Source organism: Netta rufina, assembly GCF_964035555.1.
Source record: "Netta rufina genome assembly, chromosome: Z".
NCBI lineage: Eukaryota > Metazoa > Chordata > Aves > Anseriformes > Anatidae > Netta > Netta rufina.
Window position 1 is genome coordinate 36230673 of NC_140126.1, and position 24637 is coordinate 36255309.

General features: G+C 39.3%; 1 protein-coding gene across 1 annotated transcript; it reads left to right on the forward strand.

Moving 5' to 3' along the window:
* Positions 1 to 3532: 3532 nt before the first annotated feature.
* GCNT1 (glucosaminyl (N-acetyl) transferase 1) lies at positions 3533 to 4813 on the forward strand (the record flags this gene model as incomplete). The annotated part of the gene is made up of 1 exon (XM_084304693.1): positions 3533 to 4813. One exon carries the CDS (start codon positions 3533 to 3535, stop codon positions 4811 to 4813), a length of 1281 nt encoding a protein of 426 aa, XP_084160819.1.
* Between the last annotated feature and the right edge of the window lie 19824 nt (positions 4814 to 24637).

Sequence of the window (24637 nt, forward strand, 5' to 3'; positions counted from 1 at the left end):
GCATGTAGGGTAAAACAAGTTTATAAAGTAACCAGGTAAACACAATGCTAACAAAACCCAGCTATTTTACAGCACCTTTACAGTAATATGAAAATTATATCTGACTTCTATCAAAATGTCTCCCAAACATAATGATATGAACATAAAGGTAATGAGTACTTTCTTCATAGATGAATAAATTAAGATGCAGGTGATCCAAGTTATTTCACCTCTGACACAGAACAGGCGTTAGAACAGGAGATTTAAACTTGGTACAGTAATCCTTCCCAAAAGGCCTATTTAAATGTCCAGTGGTAGTCTGTAGGAGAAATCAGGTTGAAGTGACCTTGTGCTTTCTGTTTAGTCTACTTTATGGTTTCTATACAGCATTTAAGAACAATTCTGTCAGGAAAGAGGGAAGCAGGCAGGTAACGAAACCTTTTTACCAACTCTTCCAAATACCAGCAACTGCAGTGCATTTCCCCGTTGAGTGACTGCTGCATGAAAAACACAGCTGTAATGAGGAGGAAGCAGTGGAAGATGGAAATGGGTCAAGTACATAACTTCTGAGACCAAGCCTCAGCTGAGAGCAAGTCCAAGGCTGTGCATGAAGTCTTTTTTTTTGTCGGTGGCTGTGCAGACCTCCTTCCTGCTCTCCCAAGTACAAAGCTGTGTCCGTTAACACTGAAGCTATCAAGAACTTGAGAAGAAGATGGCAAAAGCTTTGCTGTTTGAAACCATGTTAGGAGTATTCCAGGCTCATAGAACTTTCTAAAGCAGAAAGAGCTGTATTTTCTGCAAAAAGTAGAAAATCTGTCCTAACTCTGTGAAGGTCAGTGTTTGCAAAGAATGGAGGTATGGCCAAGTTCTAGTACATCTAGAAAGGAATTCCAAACACAAACAAAGCAGCTTATGGGTAAGACTGCTCAGTGGAATTGGTATGTCAGTGAGAGGAACTGACTGCAGGGGAAAAAATACATAAAGGTAAGTGCCTTGTAACCTGTAAATGTTTACATATTTCTATTTTTGGTATAAAGGAAATAAAAGTTCTATTTATTCTGAGCTCAAAACAACCAGCTAGCTATAGGTGACATTTCTGAAACAGATTATTTACCCTGTATTCATCGAAGTCTTCCACTAAAAGCAGACTAAGAAGGACTTCTTAGCAAACTTAGTCTTTGGAGGTCATAGCAAGTGAAGGTCTCAATGGTAGCTTTCAGTTAAGGCTCTGTCTCCCTGAATCACAGAGAACAAGAAATGGGTGGCAATTCTCTTACAGTGCACGTTGTTCCTCAGTGCTCATGCTTCTATATAAACTGAGAATAGGATAAAGTAGAAATGCTAACTCTTGTCCTAAAGAAAAGGGTTCCAGTTTCTGACAGCTAAAAATTCACAAATGTAAGTGTGTTTGAATGACATATTAACTTTTACAAAAATCCTTGTTCAGATGTGGTTAGTAAGCAGAAAACCATAGTTTAAAGTTAACCCATATCACAAACTACATTCTATGGAAATATATACTTGATAGAGGCTATGGAGACTATCACATAGCTGCTATTCTTCTTTTATCTTTCTTTTATTTCATATATCATGGCAATTATTTTTATTGGATCAGATTTACTAGTCAGAACTGGCAGGATGTCACGTAAGGAAGTGTGTGGTAAGTTGTAAAGCACGTTAAAACTTGCTCTAAATTATGTCTTTGTGTTTGATGCTACAGCACAATCTAAAAGTAGTGACTGAGGAGTTCCCCTGGTCCATTTGCAGTGCTGCGGGCATAGTGGTGGACAAAAAGCATAGTGCGTCCCAATGGCACCACTGCTGTCAAAAAGCTCTGCAATGCCACATCTCAATTTTTTACACACACATGTATTGGGTTTTGCAAGTTAAGAGCCACAACGTATGAAGAATAGGATGCAAGCTACAAGCTAAAATGATACTGAGGTAGCTTAAAGAAAAGAGGGGAAAATAAAATCTTATGCTGAAACAGCAAAACCCAGAGGAGAATATAGCACAATCTTCCTTAAACAAATGTTCTTACTAATTATTTTGGGAAACAATTGCTTGGAGTCAAAAAGTTACTCAAAGCACTAAAACTTTCTTGAAAGTAATAAAAATGAAAGGAGCTGTAGCTCTCTCAAAGACTTCAATATTTCACGAACCTTTTAATTTAAAGATTAAAATGTTGGAAGAGATTCACTATAAATTATATTGTTTTTCACAACTAGAGCTTGGTTTGAAATTCAGATCTGTGCTGAATTATTCAGATAATGAATATGTAAGCATAACTGCCTGAGCAGCAGTGTAAATTGTTTAAGAACATCCTATTCTTCATTATTTTATATGTATGAGGTAGTACAAAAAGGACATCTAGTTCTTTAATCCGGTTGTAGACTGCAGTGCTCTCAACAGCTAGAACTATAGCAGGCACATGACTTTGGGACAAACCCTTCACAGAGTGCTGAAACAGAACAAAGGCATTTCAGCACTCTACAAACAGAATATGGAAAAAACAAAATAACAACAACAAAAAAAAACAAAGGCAGAACTAACAAAAATAATGTAGCATCTGGGTTGCAATTCACCCTTGCAGCATGCTTCCACATAAAAAGCAACTGCTGAATAGTTTTTTTTTTTTTTAAAAAGTGTCTAAATGATGGTAACACAACACTGCTGTGCTCTTAGATTTCTGCGTTTTGTAGGGATTTAACACTAATCAGCTTTAAAGATGGATCATAACTACTGCCTTTTTACCTTGAAGAGGTACTTCAGCAATTCAGTCACAGCTGTTTTCAGAACTCTGCAAGCTGAGGAGCCATGCTATGCTAATTTCTTTTTTCCTTTTTCATCAGCCCTTTCTGGATAGTGTTTCTAGGATCAACTGCAGGATGTTGAAGAGATTGCATCTCACGTAAAAATCTAGGAAGTCTTCAGGGACTGCTTCCCCAGCAAGAAGATGAATTGTGAATAGTATCTAGGAAGTGAGTGGTACGTTAAAACTGTAATTAAACTTATGTCACTGCTAACATGTGTATAAAACATTCTTGTCACATTCTGAAGATGAGTTATCATCAAATACTTGCTTGTCAGAAACATATCTGACTTACTTTGGCTTTGTCAGATGCAGCTGAATGTGGTTTGCTGTCTTACTGAACTTGAGTTTGTAGTCTTAGTAGTTCAGCTGACAGAAGATCGGAAATAGCTCACAAAAGCTATGTTTCCTGTCCCAATATTTTTCTTGAAAAAATACACCAATTTTATTCATAAACTTTTAATTTTCAATAGAATATTTTTGTCTGAAGTATTCACTTTTTTTTTTTCCCAGTCAGTAAATAGCAAAGTCATTATTATCAATTAATCTTTTTTAAGAACTTTTAAGTAACTGCAATGACAGCTATATTTTATTTCATTTTAGGAGTTTTCCTTCCATCTTGCTGACAAATGTACCAAGTTTCTGAGAAACACAAACTGTTTCTTCTGAAGTTGTTGAGGCTGATATGAGCAGAGAGGAGGACAAATTTTCTTAGCCCTACAAAGCCACCTGGTATTTGAAATGCTGAAAAGGAAACTACGGTTTTGCCACAACTCATGCTTCAGGCTTTTCTTGGGTCTAACTCTGATTTTAGTAGTTGTTTCAGTTTTGAAAGTTAACCAGAAACCAAACTTCTTAAATCGGAGACATCTAGAGCTGACTAAGGAAGACCCTATTGGCAATATTAACTGCACCAGGATAATAGAGGGTGATATAGAAGAAATTCAAAAGGTGAAGCTTGAGACATTATCAATATCATTTAAGAAACGCCCCAAACTGACAGCCAATGACTATATTAACATGACAGCAGACTGTGCCTCTTTCACTAAGATGAGGAAATACATTATGGAACCTCTCAGCAATGAAGAAGCAGAATTTCCAATTGCTTACTCGATAGTGGTTTATCACAAAATCGAGATGCTTGATAGACTTCTAAGATCTATCTATGCTCCTCAGAATTTTTACTGCATTCACGTAGACAGAAAGTCTCCAGAATCCTTTTTTACTGCTGTGAAGGGAATAGTTTCATGTTTTGATAATGTCTTTATTTCCAGCCAGCTAGAGAGTGTTGTATATGCTTCATGGAGCAGGGTGCAGGCAGATATTAATTGCATGAAAGATCTCTACAGAAGAAGTTCAAACTGGAAATACCTAATAAACCTCTGTGGCATGGACTTTCCTATAAAGACCAACCAGGAAATAGTAGAGAAATTGAAAGCCCTTAAAGGTGAAAACAGCTTGGAGACAGAAAAAATGCCTGTTTATAAAGAAGTAAGGTGGAAAAAACACTATGAGATTATTGATGGTAAGGTAAAGAACACAGGTATAGACAAACAACTGCCACCTCTCAGTACTCCAATTTTTTCTGGTAGTGCCTATTTTGTAGTTAGCAGAAGATTTGTAGAACATATATTAGAAAGCAGCAAAATCCTCAAATTTATTGAGTGGGCAAAAGACACTTACAGCCCTGATGAATACCTGTGGGCAACGATTCAGAGAATCCCTGAAGTCCCCGGTGCTGTTTCTTCTAGTGACAAGTACGATGTTTCTGATATGAATGCACTGGCCAGGTTTGTCAAGTGGCAGTACTTTGAAGGAGATGTGTCTAAAGGTGCACCTTACCCACCATGCAGCGGAGTTCATGTTCGGTCTGTCTGTGTATTCGGGGTAGGAGATCTGAAATGGATGCTGCGAAACCACCACTTCTTTGCTAATAAGTTTGATACTGATGTTGACCCTTTTGCAGTGAAATGTTTGGAAGAATATTTACGACACAAAGCTTTGTATCTGCAAAAGAACTGAAATACTGCACTCTCCAGTCATGAAACATAAGTACAAATAATATACAGTACAAATAATATACTACTTTAACATTCAACTCTGGTGGTGGTGGTGCTGATGAATGGCTATGATGGTTATCACCACGTTGGTATGGTGGTGACAAGGCCTTGCCTGGTCCATGGACAAGCTGGAGCGAAGACATGCCTCTGAAGATGAGGATGCCTTGTGCTACACCTTGAGTGTTGGAACTTGGGTACAAAATCAAAGATGGCAGTTTTTGGAAGCCTGACTATTTCAGATATTTATTATATAAATATGTGTTATGGTGTGATTAATGGGCTTCCTTTGGCTAAACAACTTATTTGAAGGCCTGGAGAATGAATTTTTTTCATGGTTATTTCTGATTTTTATTTTTATTTTTTCCTGTGAATATAATGCTATCTGGAAAAGAAAAATGAAGAGAAAAAATGGGGAAGAAGCAGTGGGACTGTACAAAGTTTATATTGAGTGCTGGAAGATCTCAGGAAATTAACATGGGAATTGATTTGAAAAGTAAACAAAAGGGGATATACCAAAGCCAAGTGTCATCATTTAACTTAAATATGATTGCTGCAGTTCTGCAATATGTAATTCTTAATCCTCCTGGAAACTTCATCTTCAGCATGGAGTATTAAGGACTTGTATTCCTATTTTTGTAGCAGAATCTTGCTTTTGTACTCTTAAGCCTTCCCTGATAATGTGATATGAAGTTTATATACTAGTTCCTCGTTATATCATCTCAGGGAAACTTCATTTTTGTGCCTGATGAGAGTTAGACTTGTAACTTAATACTTACTGTGTCACAAGTCTTACTTCTGAATCCAAAATGACTCAAGTTTCTCAAAAACTTAAAAGAAGGATTGCAGCAATGTCTAAATATTACTGATGGAACTGTGGATTTCTGGTTTCTGCCAGGCTCAACTTTCAATCCAGATACTTTTAACACTAAGTACACAAAAATAAAGTTATTTTTCTAAATAATACTGTCTCTTCCTACAGTTAAAGTCCTAAAATGCAATGCCAGAAAATCCTAACCATGAAGACCTAAGATGACTTTATTGTAGGTTGCCATACACAACCGATGCTGCAGCAGAGACAAGTCTTGCCTTTCCTCTATCCGTTCATTCAGGCATCCATGCTTGTCTGAATTTAGCATGTGCTGCTGTTTCTTACTTATTGCATCTTTTAGTAGAAAGGAAAGGGGGAAATACATGTACAGATGAATTTTGTTTCAGATTAGTCCCCTGCTTGATCTAGCTTCTGCAATGTGGCACAGGTACTGCAAACAATACAAAAGCATGGTGATGAGGAATCAGGACTGCATGAGGAATTATATTAATTCTTTTCATAGTAATCCTGGTTTGGTATGTATCCTATCTTACTTCTGATATTCATTATTGACACTAGCAAAATAGACTGTTTTGTTTGTTTGTTTTTCCCCCCCTTTATTTGTGTTTCTTGGACTGTTGCTGTGAAGGCAGTAAACATTTCTCACAAAGGTGGATTGTCGTAAGTTTCTTCTAAGATCTGCCCCAATATGAGACGTGAGCATTATGAACTGCTTACTGTTGATCATGCAAGCTTTTAAGGAGGCAAGAGATTTAATCTAAAATGGGGCCTCTTGCCAACCCCCCACCTTCAAAACCACCTGAAAGCTGTTTAGGGAGTCTTCAGAGAATCTCACCTGGTGTATAAACATGTAATTAAGGCCTGGGAGCAGAAGCAGAGAAGGGGAATACCCTAGATTGTCTTCCCCACCCTTTGGCTTTTCTACAAGAATGCTCTAGCGGACGACCGTGCTCTACCATCTTTGCACAAGCTATAACAAGGAGATTCCTTAACTTAGGTAGTAATGGGAAATGCCAGGAAGTTAGGTTACAGCAAAAACGCAACTGTTTGCTTTTAAGAATTTTTACCTAAAGACAAACTATGTAAATAGCTTCTATAATACCACAGCTGTTGGTTCAAAAATGATGAAAAAGTGATAATGAAGTTCTCTGCACAGACTCAATTGCTTGAAACCGTCTAGACAGCTGCAGCATCAGCCCCTTTGCCTACCTGTTGCAGCATGCTTTGTACTTATTCATTTGTATAATACAATGAATGCCTGTCTGCTAACGATAATGGTTCTGTAGATGGTAAAGATGCTAGTTGCTTTGGTGCTCCAAGTGTTACTGTTAAGATAGAGTCAAGAGAGACCCTGTGTACAATCATGGTGTGGTCTCCTCTGTATGGGAGGAAAAATACAAGAAGAGCTCTGTGTTTAGCATATATTCTCCATACAATACAGAGTAATTTCTTTTTCTTCCAGGGAACATAAACTACCCAAAAAACACCCCAAAACAATTGTAGAAGAGAAGCCCCAGTCTAGTAGATTTTAAATGGTGTAGGAAGGGAATTTAATGAGAAGAATGATCATCTCTTAAGTACTGAATGTATAAAAGGAAATTAATAGATCAATTAAAAGTATTTTAACTACGCATAAATTAAAGGCACCCTAGCTACTTTTAATGAGCAGAGAAAGCAATCTAGCTTATGTTAGGATTTCACTGACATCACTACCAGGAAATTTACCCAAAATAATCTCCATTCCAAAGTCAAGCAACTTTGTGGCACCAACAAAATATAAATGAAACCTAAGTTATATTCCTTATTGACATTAGCAGTTGGTATTTCATAACTGATCTCAGTTTTCTACAAGATGTTTAGAAGACAGGAGTAAAATTGTGGTACTGGCTTGAGTGAGCATGAAAGAAGATGCTTAACCGAAACGGTGTGGCGACCAGCTGACCTCGATGCTGTGCTAAAGACTCTGGACTTGATCAGCTTTAGTGGTAGCAATAGCTAAAAATTAAAAGCTTTGTGATTACATCAACCTTCCACCCATTGATCCTGAATACAGTAGTGCTTAATGCAAGAAAAATGCAGGTTTTCTTCAATTGGCTTCAGGTTCCATTTGAGGGAAGAAGGCAATGCAGATACCTGCACAAGGACTAAAGCTGGGTTTCGGAGCTGTACAGTGCACTAAAGTTAAAATCAAGGCTGTGATTGTGGTACTTGTATCCTCCAATCCCTGCTGCATCCACCCAGCTCACAGTAGCCCTTGCAACTGTGACATTATCAGCCTTTGGGCAGCTATGAAGGAAGTTGGTTTCCATTGTCTGCTAAATAACCTTACCTCTCCTCCCCACAGCCCCTTTTTTTTTCCATCTTTCAAGGATGGTTTAGTTTCTGGTTTAGTTTCTTAGTCCAGCTAACCAGTTCTGGGAATAAAAGAGTATCCAGAGAAAAAGTAGTTGAAGAAAATGCATGTCCTTCTCAACTTCCCGTAACTTGTCTTTTAATTTTCCATAGTAGAATTTTTCAAAACAGTTTAGTGCATTGCAGGCACAGCTCTTGTTCAGTTCTAAAAAAAAAAAAAAAAAAAAGGAAAAAGCCCTCTTTTCTCCCCCCACATACTTACACATAAGCACTTTGAAGGGCCCCAATAATAATTTGTTTGGTTTACAGATGCAAGCAAATAATTGTGGTAACCAAGCATCCTGTGTCGCTAGCAGTCACTAGTCTGAAAGCCTTTGAGTTCAACGTTTGATTTTATCCCAGAAACCTAATTACTTATGCTTTCATCTAAAACCTCCTTCCTGCTTTACGTTTGATTATTTGACAGGAAGGATGTTTGGCTGTCTGACTGCTTCCTAGCTAGCACAGCAAATACAAGCTGAACACTATGGTTACGATTAAGCTAGCCATACAGATTGCCCTGACTTGCTGCATTTTTAAGTGGCACAACAACTAACAATAGGCACCCTGGCTATAATGTCTATGCATTAGACACTAAAAATGAATGAAGAGGCTGTCTGCTCCCCCCATCCTAGTACTGTGCTGGAAAGGACATAATCCCTTCCTCCAGGTTCAGTGCTATTGCAAGCTCTGAATGGCAGCCATAAAAATAACAAACATAATTTAAGTTCTGTTGCAATATTTGATTGTATTTAATTATAGCTTCATTTACTTTTAATTTTTTTATTTGTGGATTTCTTGTAAAATACACAGAAGTTCTAATATTGCAGTGACCACCTCTTCAATCAGTTATAATAGGGGAAATTGTATTATGTAAAATGGCTTTCCATGAGTTGACAATACCATTCATTCTCAGCTTAATGGTCCAGTAACACAGTAGACCAGTTTTCATAATTTTCAAATTATCTTCTTTCCAATATATGTTTCCTTAATTGTCCTTTTACTGCAATGTAGTAATGTAATAGTAACCTGCTTTTGACAGACAAGGAGCCTTTCAGGTGCTGTAGATGGCAGACAGAAAAATGCTATGCCCTTTAGGTTATGTTGTTTCTCTCAGATCATTCACTCAACCTTTTCCGAACACCATTACTCACTTTCCAAGAATCTATATTAACATGATTTATCAAGTTATTTTTCTTGTTTGTGTCGAGTTTTTCAATTATTATTATTATTTTTTGATTGAAGAGAGACAGTTTCTTACTCTGCACAGAAATAAGAGGTTTCTTGTTTGTTTCCTTGTTCGTTTTTGTTCCCACTCTCCCCCCACCCCCCACCCCCTCACCCACACACCTACCCCTTTTCTGGATTGTGTAATAACCTCAAATGGTCCCTGTGAATTTACATTATAGTGTTCCTTATTTGCCTTGCCTTAAGTTACAGTATTTTTGGCCAGGGAAATATTTTGCTCAATGCCCTCTTTTAAATTCTGTGCCTCTGAAGCTGAGCTTTGCTGATGGAGTCCTACACATGGATGGTTTCTTCTAGGATCTCCTAGCACCCATTTTAGTTTAGTCTTCTATAGTCTTCTATAACTATAGTCTATAGTCTTTATAGTCTTCTATAACTATAACAGAACTTGACAACAAAAAATTAAGAATACAACCAAATACTAAAAGTCAAGACAACAAAAAGTTAAGAACATTACAAAATCCTAAAAGCCAAGCCAAAGTATTTAAAAAATACATTTTTTCCCCCAAATCCAAGTTGTGTAAGGAAAAGATACTGAAAAAATACTCAACTAAATATACAGTGTCAGGAAGGGCCCTGAGCAGATGCCATCTGTTAAAAATCTGTTTAAAGTGCTCCACTACAGGATATTCAAATTGTTCCACTGGGAGCTCTAGTCCCACACAAGTGATAAAATTTTACTTTGTGCCATGTAATTGTATTAATCTTACTTACCTTTTTTGTTTTGTTTGTTTATTTGTTTTTCAGGTACCCGACCTTATCCTTGTCTCATTTAAACATGCAGTATTTCGGAAATTGATTAGCAAAGTTTAATTATTAAAGTCTTCACTAACAATACAGAAATTAGTTTTTCTGAATCAAAACCTTGTAAACCTTGTATCTCTCTCTCTCTCTTTTTTTTTTTTTTTTTTTTTTTTTTTTTTCTTCTTTCTTTCCAATCACCTTTTCTTTGCTACACATCAGGGTCAGGAACTGAAGTTACCATATGGCTTCCAAGTCTCTCTTACTCACTGATCTATCATACGAAGGGAAAGTAAAGTTTGTGGTTTAGCGTCAGTCATAGAATCATGAACCATAGAATGGCCTGGATTGGAAAGGACCTCAAGGATGACCTAGTTCCAACCCCCCTGCCATGGGCAGGGATGCCACCCACTAGAACAGGTTGCTCAGGGCCTTGTCTAACCTGGTCTTGAACGCCTGCAGGGATGGGGCATCCATAGCTTCTCAGGGCAACCTGTGCTGGGGCCTCACCACCCTCTGAGTGAAAAAATTCTTTCTAACCTCTAATCTAAATCTCCCCTTTTAGTTTAAAACCATTCCCTCATGTCCTATCATTATCTACCCAAATAAAGAGTCCTTCTCCATCCTTTCTGTAAGCCCCCTTTAAGTACTGAAAATCTGCAATAAGGTCACCCTGGAGCCTTCTCTTCTCCAGGCTGAACGTCCCCAGCTCTCTCAGCCTAGGAGAGGTGCTCTCTCCATAGGAGAGGTGCTCCAGCCCCTTGATCATCTTTGTGACCCTCCTCTGGGCCCACTCTAACAGTTCCACATCCTTCTTGTGCTGGGGGCCCAGCCCTGGATGCAGCACTCCAGGTGGGGCCTCACAAGGGCAGAGCAGAGGGGCACAATCCTCTCCCTCCACCTGCTGCCCACCCATCTGCTGATGCAGCCCAGGACACAGTTGGCCTCTGGGCTGCAGGCACACACTGCTGGCTCATGTTGAGCTTTTCATCCACCAGAACTCCCAGGTCCTTCTCTGCAGGGCTGCTCTCGGTGAACTCTTCTCCCAGTCAATGCTCATGTCCGCGATTGCCCTGACCCAGGCACAGCACCCTGCATTTGGTCTTGTTGAACCTCATTAGGTTCATGTGGGCCCACTTCTCCAGCCTGTCCAAGTCTCTTTGGATGGCATCACTTCCTTCTGTCGTATCAACCTCACCACTCAGCTTGGTGTCATCAATGGTTATAAGTGAGTCCTTAGTGTATTTTGGCACCACTTATGTGAATTGCATTTGTGGTGCTGGAAAGAGATTTCCCAATGTTGATGCGTAATTAGTTTAGTATGGAAGACTAATACTAGAAGACTTCCCACCACCTCTCTGTAGGTAACATTCTTAGTCTTGTTTAATAACAGGCTGATTATAATTAGGCAATTAAGCTTCCAAGCCAGGAAGCTAAACATTAATTAGCTCTTAAAACTAGATTATCAGGTTGATGTTGTAATACCAATCTCCACAAACAGGAGCTGAAATGCTGTCCTCCTTAACTTGGAGCTAAATCCCAGCCATCTTTTATGCATTTTCAAGTCTAGGGCAGATATCACACACTTGTAAGCCTTGCATCATAGCAAGCTCCAGATGAACCTACTTTGGGGTGCTCAGACCAAAATCACTTTCTCTTTCATTTGTGCACATGGCCCCATAACAATTAGCAACTGTTGACTGCAGGATTCACAACTTCTTCAAAGCAACTAGACAGCAATGAAATTTAGAGTTCAGAATAAATAAATAAATAAATAAAATCCAGACTGCACAAGTCATGTATATCTTCTTTAAGGACATCTGCCAGGAAATAAAACACAAGCAGCAGGCCTGCTGCCCACTTCCCAAATTTAAATTGAATTGCTGCTCTGCTAGAAAGATAAGAAAACATGGTGATTAGTAACAGAGATAATGCCCTCACTTCCATGTCTGCTCCCTCTGGCCACTGACCTTCAGAGGCTCTTCCCTTCAGATGACCAAAAACAGGAAGAACCGGAAAGAAACTTTGTTTTGGCCTCCCAGGAGGATTCAAGAACTAATTAAGCATTTTGCCTTTTCTGCTTTTTAAATCTCCCCTGCCTGCTTAACCACTGCATCTGAGTGCACAGAAAAAAAAGATGGCCTGCCTCCATCACTTCCAGTCTTGTGGTCTTTCTCTTAGCAAACAAGACTTGTCCCATTCCTGCCTCCTTGGTTCATAGTCTAGTCTCCTGACTGCTTTTGTCCTTCTGACATGACCTGCTGGGAAGAACAGGCAAATCTGACAGTAAAAACAGCAGACCTGCTTAAACTTTACTTCAGGTGGCCAAGGTACAAGGAGAAGTGAAGTTACAGTAAAACCAACTTCAGTTAGTCTGTGGAACACCACTTAGTCACTTTATTCCTGAAGGCAGCCTTTTTTTAACCCCAGCTTCCCACCTGGACTGAAGATAGGATGCAAGGTACCCTTTAACCCACATACAGTCAGGAGAATCCATAAGTTGATTATCTGTCCAAATTTATCCTGCAGTCTACACTGAATCTGCAAAAAACTTTTAAAATGACACAGGGATTATAGCATTCAGATACACAAGGAAAATGAAAGGTTTCTCTCAGCAGCTGAAACCTTTCTAGGCACTTCCTAATCAGCAAAATTTCTAAAAACATACTTTTTTTCCTTTATTAATTACAATTGAAAACACAAACTACTACACATATCACATTTACAATTTTGATAAATTAAGTGTAAAAGTAATGACCTGACATTCCTGATAAAATAGCAATCTAAGCCATGAATGTAGATTAAATTTCATAATTTAGAAATAGTTTTCATTATTTTAACATAATGCTCAGAACATATTTCTTAGGTTCAATTGGAGCTTACGTAAGAAGCAAACAAACAGAAATGTTTTAAATTGAGCACAGTCACTTCTGCACTGTTGTACAACTGACAGGCATGCTCATTCATTTAGAGAAAGAAAGAGCAGAATCATTTCTTCAGTTCTTCAGTTTCTTCATTTCTTCAGGCTTCAGTTCCTATGTAGAAATGGTATTGAAACCCAGCTGGTGAAGAGAACGTGGGACCTAGAGAATGGATTATATCATGTATTTCAGTTATGACTTTGGTAACTATTTGTTTGCGAGCTATTTCTTAGATTAATTTTTTTTTTGGTAAATTCAGAATCTGAAACTGTCTTAAAAATAATAGCTTTTTCATGGCTGCCATTTATTTGGCAGAGAATAATTAAAATGATCTGTAGTTTTATTTTAAATGAAACTCTCAGTTGCATCTGTCAGGTTCAGTTGGTATTAGCATTTTCAAAATAAACACTCCGGGAAAGAACAGCAGTTTCTAAATTTCTCTGGTCTATCTTCATGGGGATGCAAACCCTCAAACGCAAATCCACAAACCCTCAAAGCCCACACAAACTCAGTATTTTTCAAGTCTAACTAAAATAGTATAGAACTATATACTACTAGATTTTGTTATTGAAGTCATGTTGCTTTTACCCATGAACATATCAGACCTGCAGTCAGTACAGCAGGCTTCCACCTTTCTTGAGTTTCAAAGCATGAATTTTTACCAATAGCCTGAAGAGCACTCAGCAAATATTATATCTGCTAGACTGGCAGCTCAGCTGTGTAATCCATATACTTCAGTTAATTTGCATGAAGCTATGACAAACTTCCACCAACTAAGCTTTTTTCTAGCATTAAAAATAGCCACATATGGAATTTTTTTTTTAAATGAGAGGGAAAATCCTTCACAAGGGAGCCTTTCATCAAACTGAAGATGAATGACACAGGCTGGAACAGTCTCTCAAAAAATTAAAAACATGTTAAAAGTAGCAAATGGTGGAAAATGACAGTTATGGTGGAACAGAATGACACTCAACATATCAAAATACTTCACATAGCTCTGCCTAAGACACTACAGTTAGTGGTTCAGCACTAGTCACAAGCTACTTTCAGACAGCGGAGTTGAACCAGCTGCTGGATGGTGGAGGGGATGATTTAATGACAGAAGCTGAGGTATTTTTGGTGCTTTTCATGTGGGCCCTTGACTTATCCACACCTGTGGGACCTGTTGTGCTGCACCCACGAGTGCTGAGGGAGCTGGCTGACATCCTCACGAGGCCAGTCTCCATCAGCTGTAGTAGGTCGTGGTGGTGAGAGGAGGCCCCCAGTAACTGGAGAAAAGCGAATGTTGTCCCCATCTTCAATAAAAGGGTAAAGGAACAACTTGGGGAACTGCAGGCTGGTTGGTGTCATCTTTGGTCCCTGGGAAAATCATGGATGGAGCATGAACTCTTGTGCATGAGCAAGGACACAAGGGAGAAGACAGTGACTGAAAACAGTCAGTAAGGATTTACCTAGGCTAAGTCGTGTCTGACTGACTGGATAATCTTCTGTGATAAAATGATGGTATTTGTGGATGAGGATGGGAAGTAGATGTTATTGGTCTGGATGTACATAAATAAGGCTTCAATAGAACCCTGTGAGGAGAGCCGTCAGGAGCTAGGATGGAGAAAGGCAGTTTGGAGGTATCTCCTGTGCCTCTGAGGGGGTACCAGATGCCAGGCCCTTTTCCAGTGGTGGCCACAAACAGAAATAGGGCAGTTTCCAGATGGGGCAAAGCCTCCCTGGCAGGATAACTAAATAGTGGGAACAGGCTGCCCAGAGAAGCTGTGCCATCTCTGTCCTGGGGGGACTCTTGCATTATTTCTAAACTACTATTTTCTTCACAGGAGCCAGCCACATGTGCCTGCAATTAAAGCTGGTTAAAAGCTGGCCTCTGTTCACATTCTCAAGTGATGCCACAGACTAATTAATTTGTGTGATAGAACACTGGGATGGTAAGAGATGTTTCCCACTCCTTCATGGAGTGCAGTCAGGAGGAAAGCAGGTTATGCTGGTCCAGGTCATCTTTCAGACACGAAGAGGAATCAGGTCAATCTTCTCTTTTGTATGGCTCTAAGAAGATATGTGGCTTTTGTTCATGTAAAAGTTGTTGTAAAGGTAGCTATACTGACAAACTGCAGGAAAGCAAATCTGTTTTGTGTGATTATTTCCATGCATGCTGCCTCTTGGCTAAGAAGTTCTGTATCGCTTAGCTTGCACGATCCTTTAAAACCCTATTGTAAAAAAGGTTAGGTGTATGCATGTGTGTGTGTGAGTGGGTAGCTGGTGATCATCTCTTTGGGCAGGAGCAGGTACTTGGCACACTTTAGATTGAGAAACCACATTATGCAGACCTTTAATGGGAACTTGATCATTAATATGTAGTCTAACAATCCCATGTGAAAGCTTTTCTTAGAATTAGTAGATCAGAATGTCTCAATGGAAGTGTTACTCTTTATATGTAGGCATTGGAGTTACAGTAGTATAAATGCTTTTTGGCAGAAGGCAGTATTTGGTTAAAGTTTGCTGAGTGTCACTCTCTAATTGCTGGAAAAAAAAAAAAAAAAAAAAAAAAAAAAAAGGAAAAATAATTCCACCAAAATGATTTCACATTCTGCAGAGTGCTCTGTGTCATTTGTTGGCAAGAGTAATGGAAGGAAAAATATCAGCAACACAAAGTAGCCATGGAATGATTTTTTTTTCAAGTAACAGCACCAGTTCCAATTTTCTTTCCCATATGTAGTACCACTTAAGTGGCAGTAGACTACATAATACATTTTGTATTTCATGTTGCCAGCCAAGGCTGGCAAAAGCACAAAAAAACATCTGATATGGGAACGTGGATAGTTCTGCCCAAAATGATATCCCTGCCATGGGGATATAAAGTAAGAGGTATCTTCTCCATCAATCTCTCGTCTTATGCTTTACCTGAAGGTGTAAATCTATGTATTTCCTTCCACCTGGCCTGGCCCATGCTGTACAGCTCAGTGCCTTGTTCATTTTTAAGTCTACACAATCTGCTGTAGGCACACAGAGAAAGCTCCCCTTCCCTTCCTTCCTCTCCATCTTAGAAGAGCCACATGCCCCCTGTTTATAAAAGAACCCACGTGCCCCCTGTCTGTAAGTGAATGGGGAATACATGTCTGTCTGCACAGGAATTTGATCCCTTCTCCGAAGAAGTCACCAGCTCTGTAGAGACGAGCTGGTTAAAGACAAGCTCTTCTCCACACTCGTGCCTTGGCCAGCCCTGTGCAGCTGATCTCTCCCTGTGCTTTCTGTTCTGTTCTGTTCGTGCTTTCTATGGAGCCTGGCACATCAGCTCCAAGCAGGGGATCAGTTTCAGTACCAAAGGCCAAAGACTTGCAGGTCTCAGACACATACTTTCAAAGCCCCTCTGGAAAATCTCTGTAAGTGCTGTCTGTAAATCCAGTCCAACATGTACGTCTGCACTGATGTCTGCTGAGCTCTGTGCAGATATTGCATGCTGTCCACACTTCGTAAGAGCAAAGGAGGAAGTACTGCTCTGATATTTGTCTGATGTCAGGTTTGTTGTGTCTCTCTCTAAGGCTGTGGTACAAACCAGTATGAAATGCAGGCTACCAGGCTGGGGGTGGCTCAGGCTGATGGCAAGTCTCAAAAACTGACATCTGAAAAATGCCAGGCAGAAGTCAGGAAAACACAACAAAGCAAAACACAACAAAGCATTAAAAGCTACAGTACCCTGGATTCTGCAGAGTTTCAGAAAGAAAAGCTATCAACTTCAAAATTCTTACACAAAAGAGCTTCAGCCAGAGGGAAAAAGAAAAAAGAAAAAAAAAAAAAAAGAAAAAGAAAAGAAAAAAGGAAAAAAAAAAGAAAAAGAAAAAATAAAAAAAAGGAAAAAAAAAAAGAGAAAAAAAAAGAAAAAAAGAAAAAAAGAAAACCACAACTCTATTCCGCCTTTTAAACTTCTTGTCTGTTGTCAGATGGAAGAGTCTCTGCCTTTATTAAAGAAAATGGCAGGTTTATTCAAAAAATGTCATTCTGAGTGCTGTATGGCAAGCTGCTGAAAAGGATTAGACTGTTGGATAAAATACTGTCAAGTAATACTTAAGTATTTTTCAAGAGGTCTTTGGAACCTTTTTTCACTGAATCAACTCCAGTCCTGCAGTTCAGCTGCAGATCCTGGCTTCAGAGCTGCTCAGTGCCCATTTGATCCTTTATTATTATCCTCCATTATTCCTGCCATAAGGACTGCAGCTGCTGGGCAGATGAGAGGTTTGGTGATGCAGTTTCACTACTCTACAGCACATTAAAAGAGGGCTCATGCAAAAAGTCAAGTGGCAAGGGAAGCCCACGTAAACCTTAGAAATGCAGTAGAACAGAGAAGAAAATGTGGTGGACCCATTCTCTTTTTCTGGAGTCCAGGTGCAGTAGTTCACTCAGTAGACATGCACTGGGGAAAAAAAAAAAAAAAAAAAAAAAGCCGCAGTATGTCTGCTGTTAGAGTTAAAGATTAACTTGTCTACAGGAAATGAAAAGCAGCAAAATATCACTGGTTTATTGACTTCATTGTAACTTTATCCAAATATCCTACTGTGGCAGTTATTGTATAAACAAATGGGAAGACTGACCACCTTTTCCAAAGAATCAACATCACAAAAATTACAGGGCAAAGCATGAAAGGCAAGTGAGTTGAAGAGTCTATTTTGTTACAGTGACAAACATAAAAAGAGAAAATAATGTAGAATTAAATAGTTTGGAACTAGAAACATAAAATCATACAATCATTCAAAAAATAGCTTGCTGGAGTTAAAAATAAAATGTCTTTCCCAGAGCTGAAAGCCATTAATTAGCACTCTGAAAACATAAGCTAAATTACTGGAAAATATAAATTGCCGGGTGGTGAGGCACATAGAAGGTAAGGCAGAGAAAAAAAAATGAACTTTGACAATACTGACTGATGGGATTATGATGACCCAGAGCTTTCCCAGCTATGCTGTCATAGCAAGAGTAAGACAAGCCATTTCAGTCTGTGAGGTTTAGGGTATAAGCAGATCCCACATTACCACACACCAGAGGTTAACTGGTAACACAATATTTAAATTGAAATTAAATTGTATTGGAAGGACTTGGAGAAAGACCATGAAAACCAAAACACAAGCTGAGATTCCTGAAGTCTTGCAGCACAGAATCATGGAATCACTTAGGTTGGAAAAGACCTCTAAGATCATCTGGTCCAGCCTTTAGCCTAGCACTGCCAAGTCTACCACTAAACCATGTCCCTAAGCACCACATCTACGTGTGTTTTGAAGACCTCCAGGGATGGTGACTCAACCTCTTCCCTGGGCAGCCTGTTCCAATGCCTCACAGCCCTTGCAGTGAAGAAATTCTTCCTAATACCCAACCGAATCATCCCCTGGTGCAACTTGAGGCCATTTTCTTCATCTTATCATTTGGTGCTTGGGAGAAGAGACCAATGCCCACCTTGCTATAGCTTCCTGTAAGGTAATTGTAGAGCGTGATTAGGTCTCCCTTGAGCCTTCTTTTCTCCAGGTTAAACAATGCCAGCTTCCTCAGCTGCTCCTCCTAAGACTTGTTCTCTAGACCCCTCACCAGCTTTCTTGCCCTTCTCTGGACACACTCCAGCACCTCGATGTCCTTCTTGTAGTGAGGGACCCAAAACTGAACACAGTATTTGAGGTGCAGCCTCACCAGAGCTGAGTACAGAAGGACAATCACTTCCCTAGCCCTGCTGGCCACGTTATTTCTGACAGCAGGAGTTGTTTTTGTCCTGACCAGAAGACCATCCTGCATCAAGGAATCTGTGATGCAGTTAACCTGAGTATGCACAGACCTGTGCTGTGCAGTGCTGTGCTGCACATCCACAGTGGATTCCCAGCTGTGCTCTGCTGCACACACCCCATGGCCATGGCACTAATTTCACCAGCTCCCTGTACCAGAGGAGCCTGCAGCCTGCTCTCACTGGGTGCTGGTGACAGAGCCTTGTCCTTAACAGGACAACAAGAAGTTCTCAGCAGAAGGCCCCTCTGTTTCAACAGAAGAAATGATGGATAGATGGGGTTGCCAGCATCTAATGGGATGCAAGATTACCTGTGTTACTCTCTTAGTGTTAGCTCTAATTAACAACACTCTGCATGATACCTTACAGCGTCTTCCCACTGCAGTCTCAATGGAGCAGCACCTCCTTGTGCAAAACATAAACCCAAATGAGTATTACTATTAGGAGCTAAGAACTGCAACCAGTAATAAAATGAGAACAAAGTAAAGCTAAAACCTTTGCAGTCAAGAATAATGAACATAATCTTCAGCCTGCAAGAGAGTACATTTGCATTTGGTGTAAATGATGTCAGGCAGCGCCAGAAGATTTGACAGTAAATGTAATTAAATCTCTCTTACAGGGAATCCTAGGGCTTTTTGACCCTGGTGGAAAGTTAAGTTTCTACCTTACATTAAAAACAAAAAAATAAAAAAAAAAAAAATCAAGTAACAGTTTAGGAAAATCTTTTTTTTTTTTTTTTTTTTTTTTTTTGTAGAAAGTTAGATCAACATACTAATGCCTTTATCCTTTTTTCCCCCCATCTAATTATTAACTTACATATGTAAAATGTAAATATTACTCTGAATCAAGGCCATCCACATTGAATTTGCCTAAACAAAGAAGGTTGAGATAATGCCATGAATAGAAGAGTGCTGAACAGGATGCTCATTTCCTTCTGAAAGTTGAAAGAAAGGAAGTTAAAGCAGCACACATCATTCATCACCTTAAAAAATGAGACAGAACTCTTTCCCCCACATGCAACCATATCCTAGTGTTTCCCTGCAATACATCACAACCTTGCCTAAATCATAGCAGGAAGCCATCTAGTAACCGTCATATAACATATTTTTATCTAGTTTTTGTAGGTAAGTCTTTAGGCCTAGATGTATTACAAATTGAGTTTTTAGGCTTATTATTACCAGACAGTGAGGGTTGTTTTCTTTTCTCTGGGAGTCCACACCCTGCTTACTATAGTGACTTATGAGATACTGTAATCCAGACATTTTGTCATGAGTAGTACTGTCACTACAAGTATTATTAGAAAATGTTTCAAACACTTCATACACACCAAACAGAGAACAAACTACATTATGTGCTTATACTGCAAGCAAGTCATCTTAGGGCCGCAAAAATGACCAGAGTGCTGGAACAGCTCTCACATGAAGAGACTGAAAGACTTGAGCTTTTCAGCCTGGAGAAGAGAAGGTTTGAGGGAGACCTTACAGTGGCCTTCCAGTATCTAAAGGAGGCCTACAGGAAAGCTGGGGAGGGACTCCTTGTCAAGGGATGTAGTGATAGGGCAAGGGGTTTAAACTAAAATAGGGTAGGTTTAGATTAGACATTAGGAAGAACTTTTTCTCTTAGAGGGTGGTGAGGAACTGGCACAGGCTGCCCAGAGAAGCTGTGGATGCCCCATCCCTGGAGGTGTTCAAGGCCAGGCTGGATGGGGCTTTGAACAACCTGGCCTAGTGGGAGGTGTCCCTGCCCATGGCAGGGGCATTGGAATCAGGCGATATTTAAGGTTCCTTTGGGTACAGGAACCTTCTGTGATTCTACAATTACTCGATGTATCCTCAGCAACCAGATGATCTTAAGATGTCAGAACAATATTGATGAATTATGAGAGCACAATACCATCATCAACAAATGCAAGAGGTCTGAGTGTCAGAAGCCCTTCCTTTATAGGCAAGAAAATGCATTCTGCCATAGCCAAGCAGGACAGAGACACAGTCATGGTGATGGTCAACACCTCACTTGCCTTCTCATCAGACCTGCAGGTGTCTGTCAGCCTCAGGCAGCTTTGGGTGTCCAGGCTGCTCCCCAGCACTTTGCCCTTCACAAGATTGGTGGCAGACACCTGGGGCCACTGTTGAAAACTGATGAAACATGTGGAGACCTTGTTGTATGGCAGCCCGAGGAGTGGCAAGTGGACAGGGATGTCTGGCACCTACCATGACTTGGCCAAGGGAGGTGTGTACTGGGGTGAGTGCTCAAGGTGCTCCCCCTTTTTTTTCCGCTATGATGCTGCATCTCCCTTGGTGTGATGGTTATGATCTACTGCCCCTGCCTCCACTCTGAAAAAAGACACAGCTTGCTGGACTTAAGAATCAGAAAATCTTATCTATCTGGAGAACTGCTGTAACTTTTATAATGGTTTGTGTTCATTGGCAATGGAAAAGGTTGACAGCAGCAGGGATTGGTACAGCCAGCTACTGCTGGCAAGCTGATACACCAAGGGCATATTTTATTTTATGTATCAAAATCTAGCCTTTCTTCATCTAGGCTAGTCACATTTAGCAGTAGCATTACCACAGAAATAGCACAATGTTTATTTTCAGTCCTGTTACTACATATAAAGAAACACTAAAACCGCAGAATATTTCTTTAGCAAAGAAGTTAACTGTCAAGCGAGTAAGAGTGAAGGCTAGAGGCTGACTGATTTTTAACATAGCATGTGCCTAACAGTACCAGGCAATCTTTAAATTGAAGCCTTTTAGCTAACAGGACCCAGCTACCCCACCTCCATTCTCCCACCACCAAATATTTTTAAACTCCTTTGTTTTGTCTTTGTCCCAGTCCTCCCAAGATCATATAGCATCACATGTTGAGCATTTGAAAATGTAATAGTTCATTTTTCTCACTTTCACCTAAGCACAATTAATACCGTATAACGCCTTCATTCGCTGTAATTCCTTATGGAGCTAATTTAAAAAATTGTACACTGTTAGATGAAAGCTTTTTATAGACACTATTATCATAAACTAAATAATCAAATAGTGCTACTATTTTCATGGCAGAGAAGTGGAAGAGCCAGTAATGTATATATGTGTTTAGTTAGCTGCATACCTGTGTAAAAACACAACATTTTAAAAACAAACAAACAAACAAAAACAACAACAACAACAACAACAACAAAGAAAAAGAAAAAAAAAAAAGAAAAGAAAAGAAAAGAAAAGAAAAGAAAAAAAAAAAAAAACGAAAAACCACACACAACACCACTTTTGTGATAACAGAGGTTCCATTACATTGTACAGGACATGGTTTTTCAAATGCCGGTGATCGTCACGTACAAAGCTGAATGCTCAAAGCCTAATAAGGACATTTGTAGGTGAATATCCTGTTCACAGAGCAGACATTGAAGTTTGCATATCAAGAGGATTCACCTGCATCAATATAAAATAAAGCCTCTATCAGCTCCATCCCTGGGGATTTACATGTCTCCCCTGTATCTGACTCCTGGTTGGACTCAAGTAATCCATCAATAGATCAAGCAGCTCAGCCTTGGGTAGATTTACACAGCAACTGAGTGGTGGGTTTTCCTTCTGAGATAAGTTGTGGAAAGAAACAGGCTGGAGTTTGGGGCTCATCCAACAACAGTGCCTGCACCGTGCTTCACTTGGGAACATCATCTGTGCATCTAAGTCAGGGTTAGACTGATGGTCCTCTGGAGAAACACTGTCCTAAAAACACCAGTATGCCAAGTCTTTTTTCCCTTGTTTACTTTGAATCAAGTGCAATTGACTTTAGTCAAACACATTTTCCTTGCACAACTCTCTGTTCTTCATTTATTAGCCTTGTGCTGAATGCAGGAACAAGCTGTCTGGAACAAACTGCTCTCAGACACCGTCTCACCTGCCACCTCATTAGGACTGCTGAGTCCACCTGACATGCCATTTTGGTTTCCAAAAGTCACAGTGACTGGCTATAGTGCATTGCACTGGCTTTATGCCAGCCTGGTCTCCTAGATGATACTGTAGTGCAAGTTTTAACCTCACTTGCTTCAGCAGGGCTTTGGTTCTGCTTCTACTTCCTGCTTGTCTTTGCAAGGACAGGCTGGCAGCCTCAGAGAACACTACATTAATTTCATTTTTTCAGAGTTGTACATTTGTTTTTTGCTGGCTCCCTCTCTCCTTCCATCTGGTAATAAATGATGAGAAGTCAGACCAGCAGTTGCAACACCTTTGGGAAGTTTGGTGCCTATAATTCAAGTCATATACATTACTCACTTGTAATTTGTTATGATGACTGATGACTTGTTCAAAGACCTTCTAGGCTTACCACTGGATCTTGTACTCACAGAAGCAGACTGAACAGAGTAAGGATTGCCCTCTTCTCCTCTGCTGGTACATTAGGTAGTCCCAATCTTATTTATAAATCCTGGGTAAAGAAAGATACCTGCAGAGGTGTCCTGCAGAGATCAGTACCTCCACTGGCTCCAGCTGGCTAGCAGAACAGAAGGTGAGAGAACTCTTTGCATTCTCCAGGGTTTGCTCAGTCCATAAACAGAAAATTATTCATATTAAAAAACCAGGGGGCAGAACTGAACATGATGGCAGAAAATAATGATGAGTGTTATGGAACTAATTAAATTAAAAATCAACAAATCAAGGGCATTCATGATCTGTAACTTTGTTAGCTAAAACCAAACTAGCAATAAATTTTTCTTATTTCTAACTTAATTATTCCATGACTTTGCACCTGCGATTCTGTCATCAGTAGAAATTTCTATGCAGGAAAAAAACTGTCTTGATAAAAGAATGGTCAAAAAGAGCTCTGTATTAAATATATATATATGTGTGTGTATATATATATGTATATATATGTATATATATATGTATATATATATGTATATGTATATATGTGTATATATACACACACACACACACATATATATATATAAAGCTTATTCCTCATTTATGTCAGTTTTCCTTGAGGTAGTTAACTTTCATTTTCATTCAGCACCTTCCAAGATTTATCCCAGAGCTCCCTTTCTTGAAATCAATCCCACGCTAAGTTTTTTGAACACGTTTTAAAATATTTTTTTCCTATTTGTGGTCTCATTTTAAATGGAAACAACCTCTGCAGCAAGCCCTGTGGTATACTACTGATTTACATATATGCAGAAAAAAATCTGTACAAACAAATTCCAACCTTTAACCTCATTAATGAAAGCTGAGATACAACTGTGTTTCTTGGCTGGTCAGCTGGCTACTAATTTGGTGCAGAGCATAACATAGAATCATAGAATCAACAAGTTTGTTTCAGGCTCACAGGAGTGCAGAGATCAGAAAAGAAAGCCAAGAATTGATTTACATTAATATATATATATATTTTAAAATTTACAGTAATCATGTGAGATAACATTTTGGAAATGTAACAAACAAAACAACAGCAACAACAACAACAACAACAACAACAAACAAAAACAAAACAAACAAACAAACAAAACAACAACAAAAAAAAAAAAAAAAAAAAAAAAACAACAAAAAAACCCCAGATGTTTGGTAAGTTTCAGTTTGATGCAAGCCCAGATATCAGGAAATTCCAGTTCCACAGATGCTCTACCAGCACCGGAAAGGTCAGTAATTTTGTTTTAACTTCCCTGCCTTTGTAGTAGCTTTTTACATTTATTAACCAACATTTACATTTATCTTTCTTAAGAGCGATAGGAGAATGCTAAGAATATGTGTATGTGTTCTTAGACACTTTATTGATTTGATTTCTTGTGAAGCAATTGCTGTCTTTCTATGGTGGTTTTTTTTTTTTTGTTTGTTTGTTTTCTTTAGGCCTAAAGTGATATATATTACTATGGAAAAATAATTTGATTTAACGATATGCTCAGTCTCAGTACCAGAC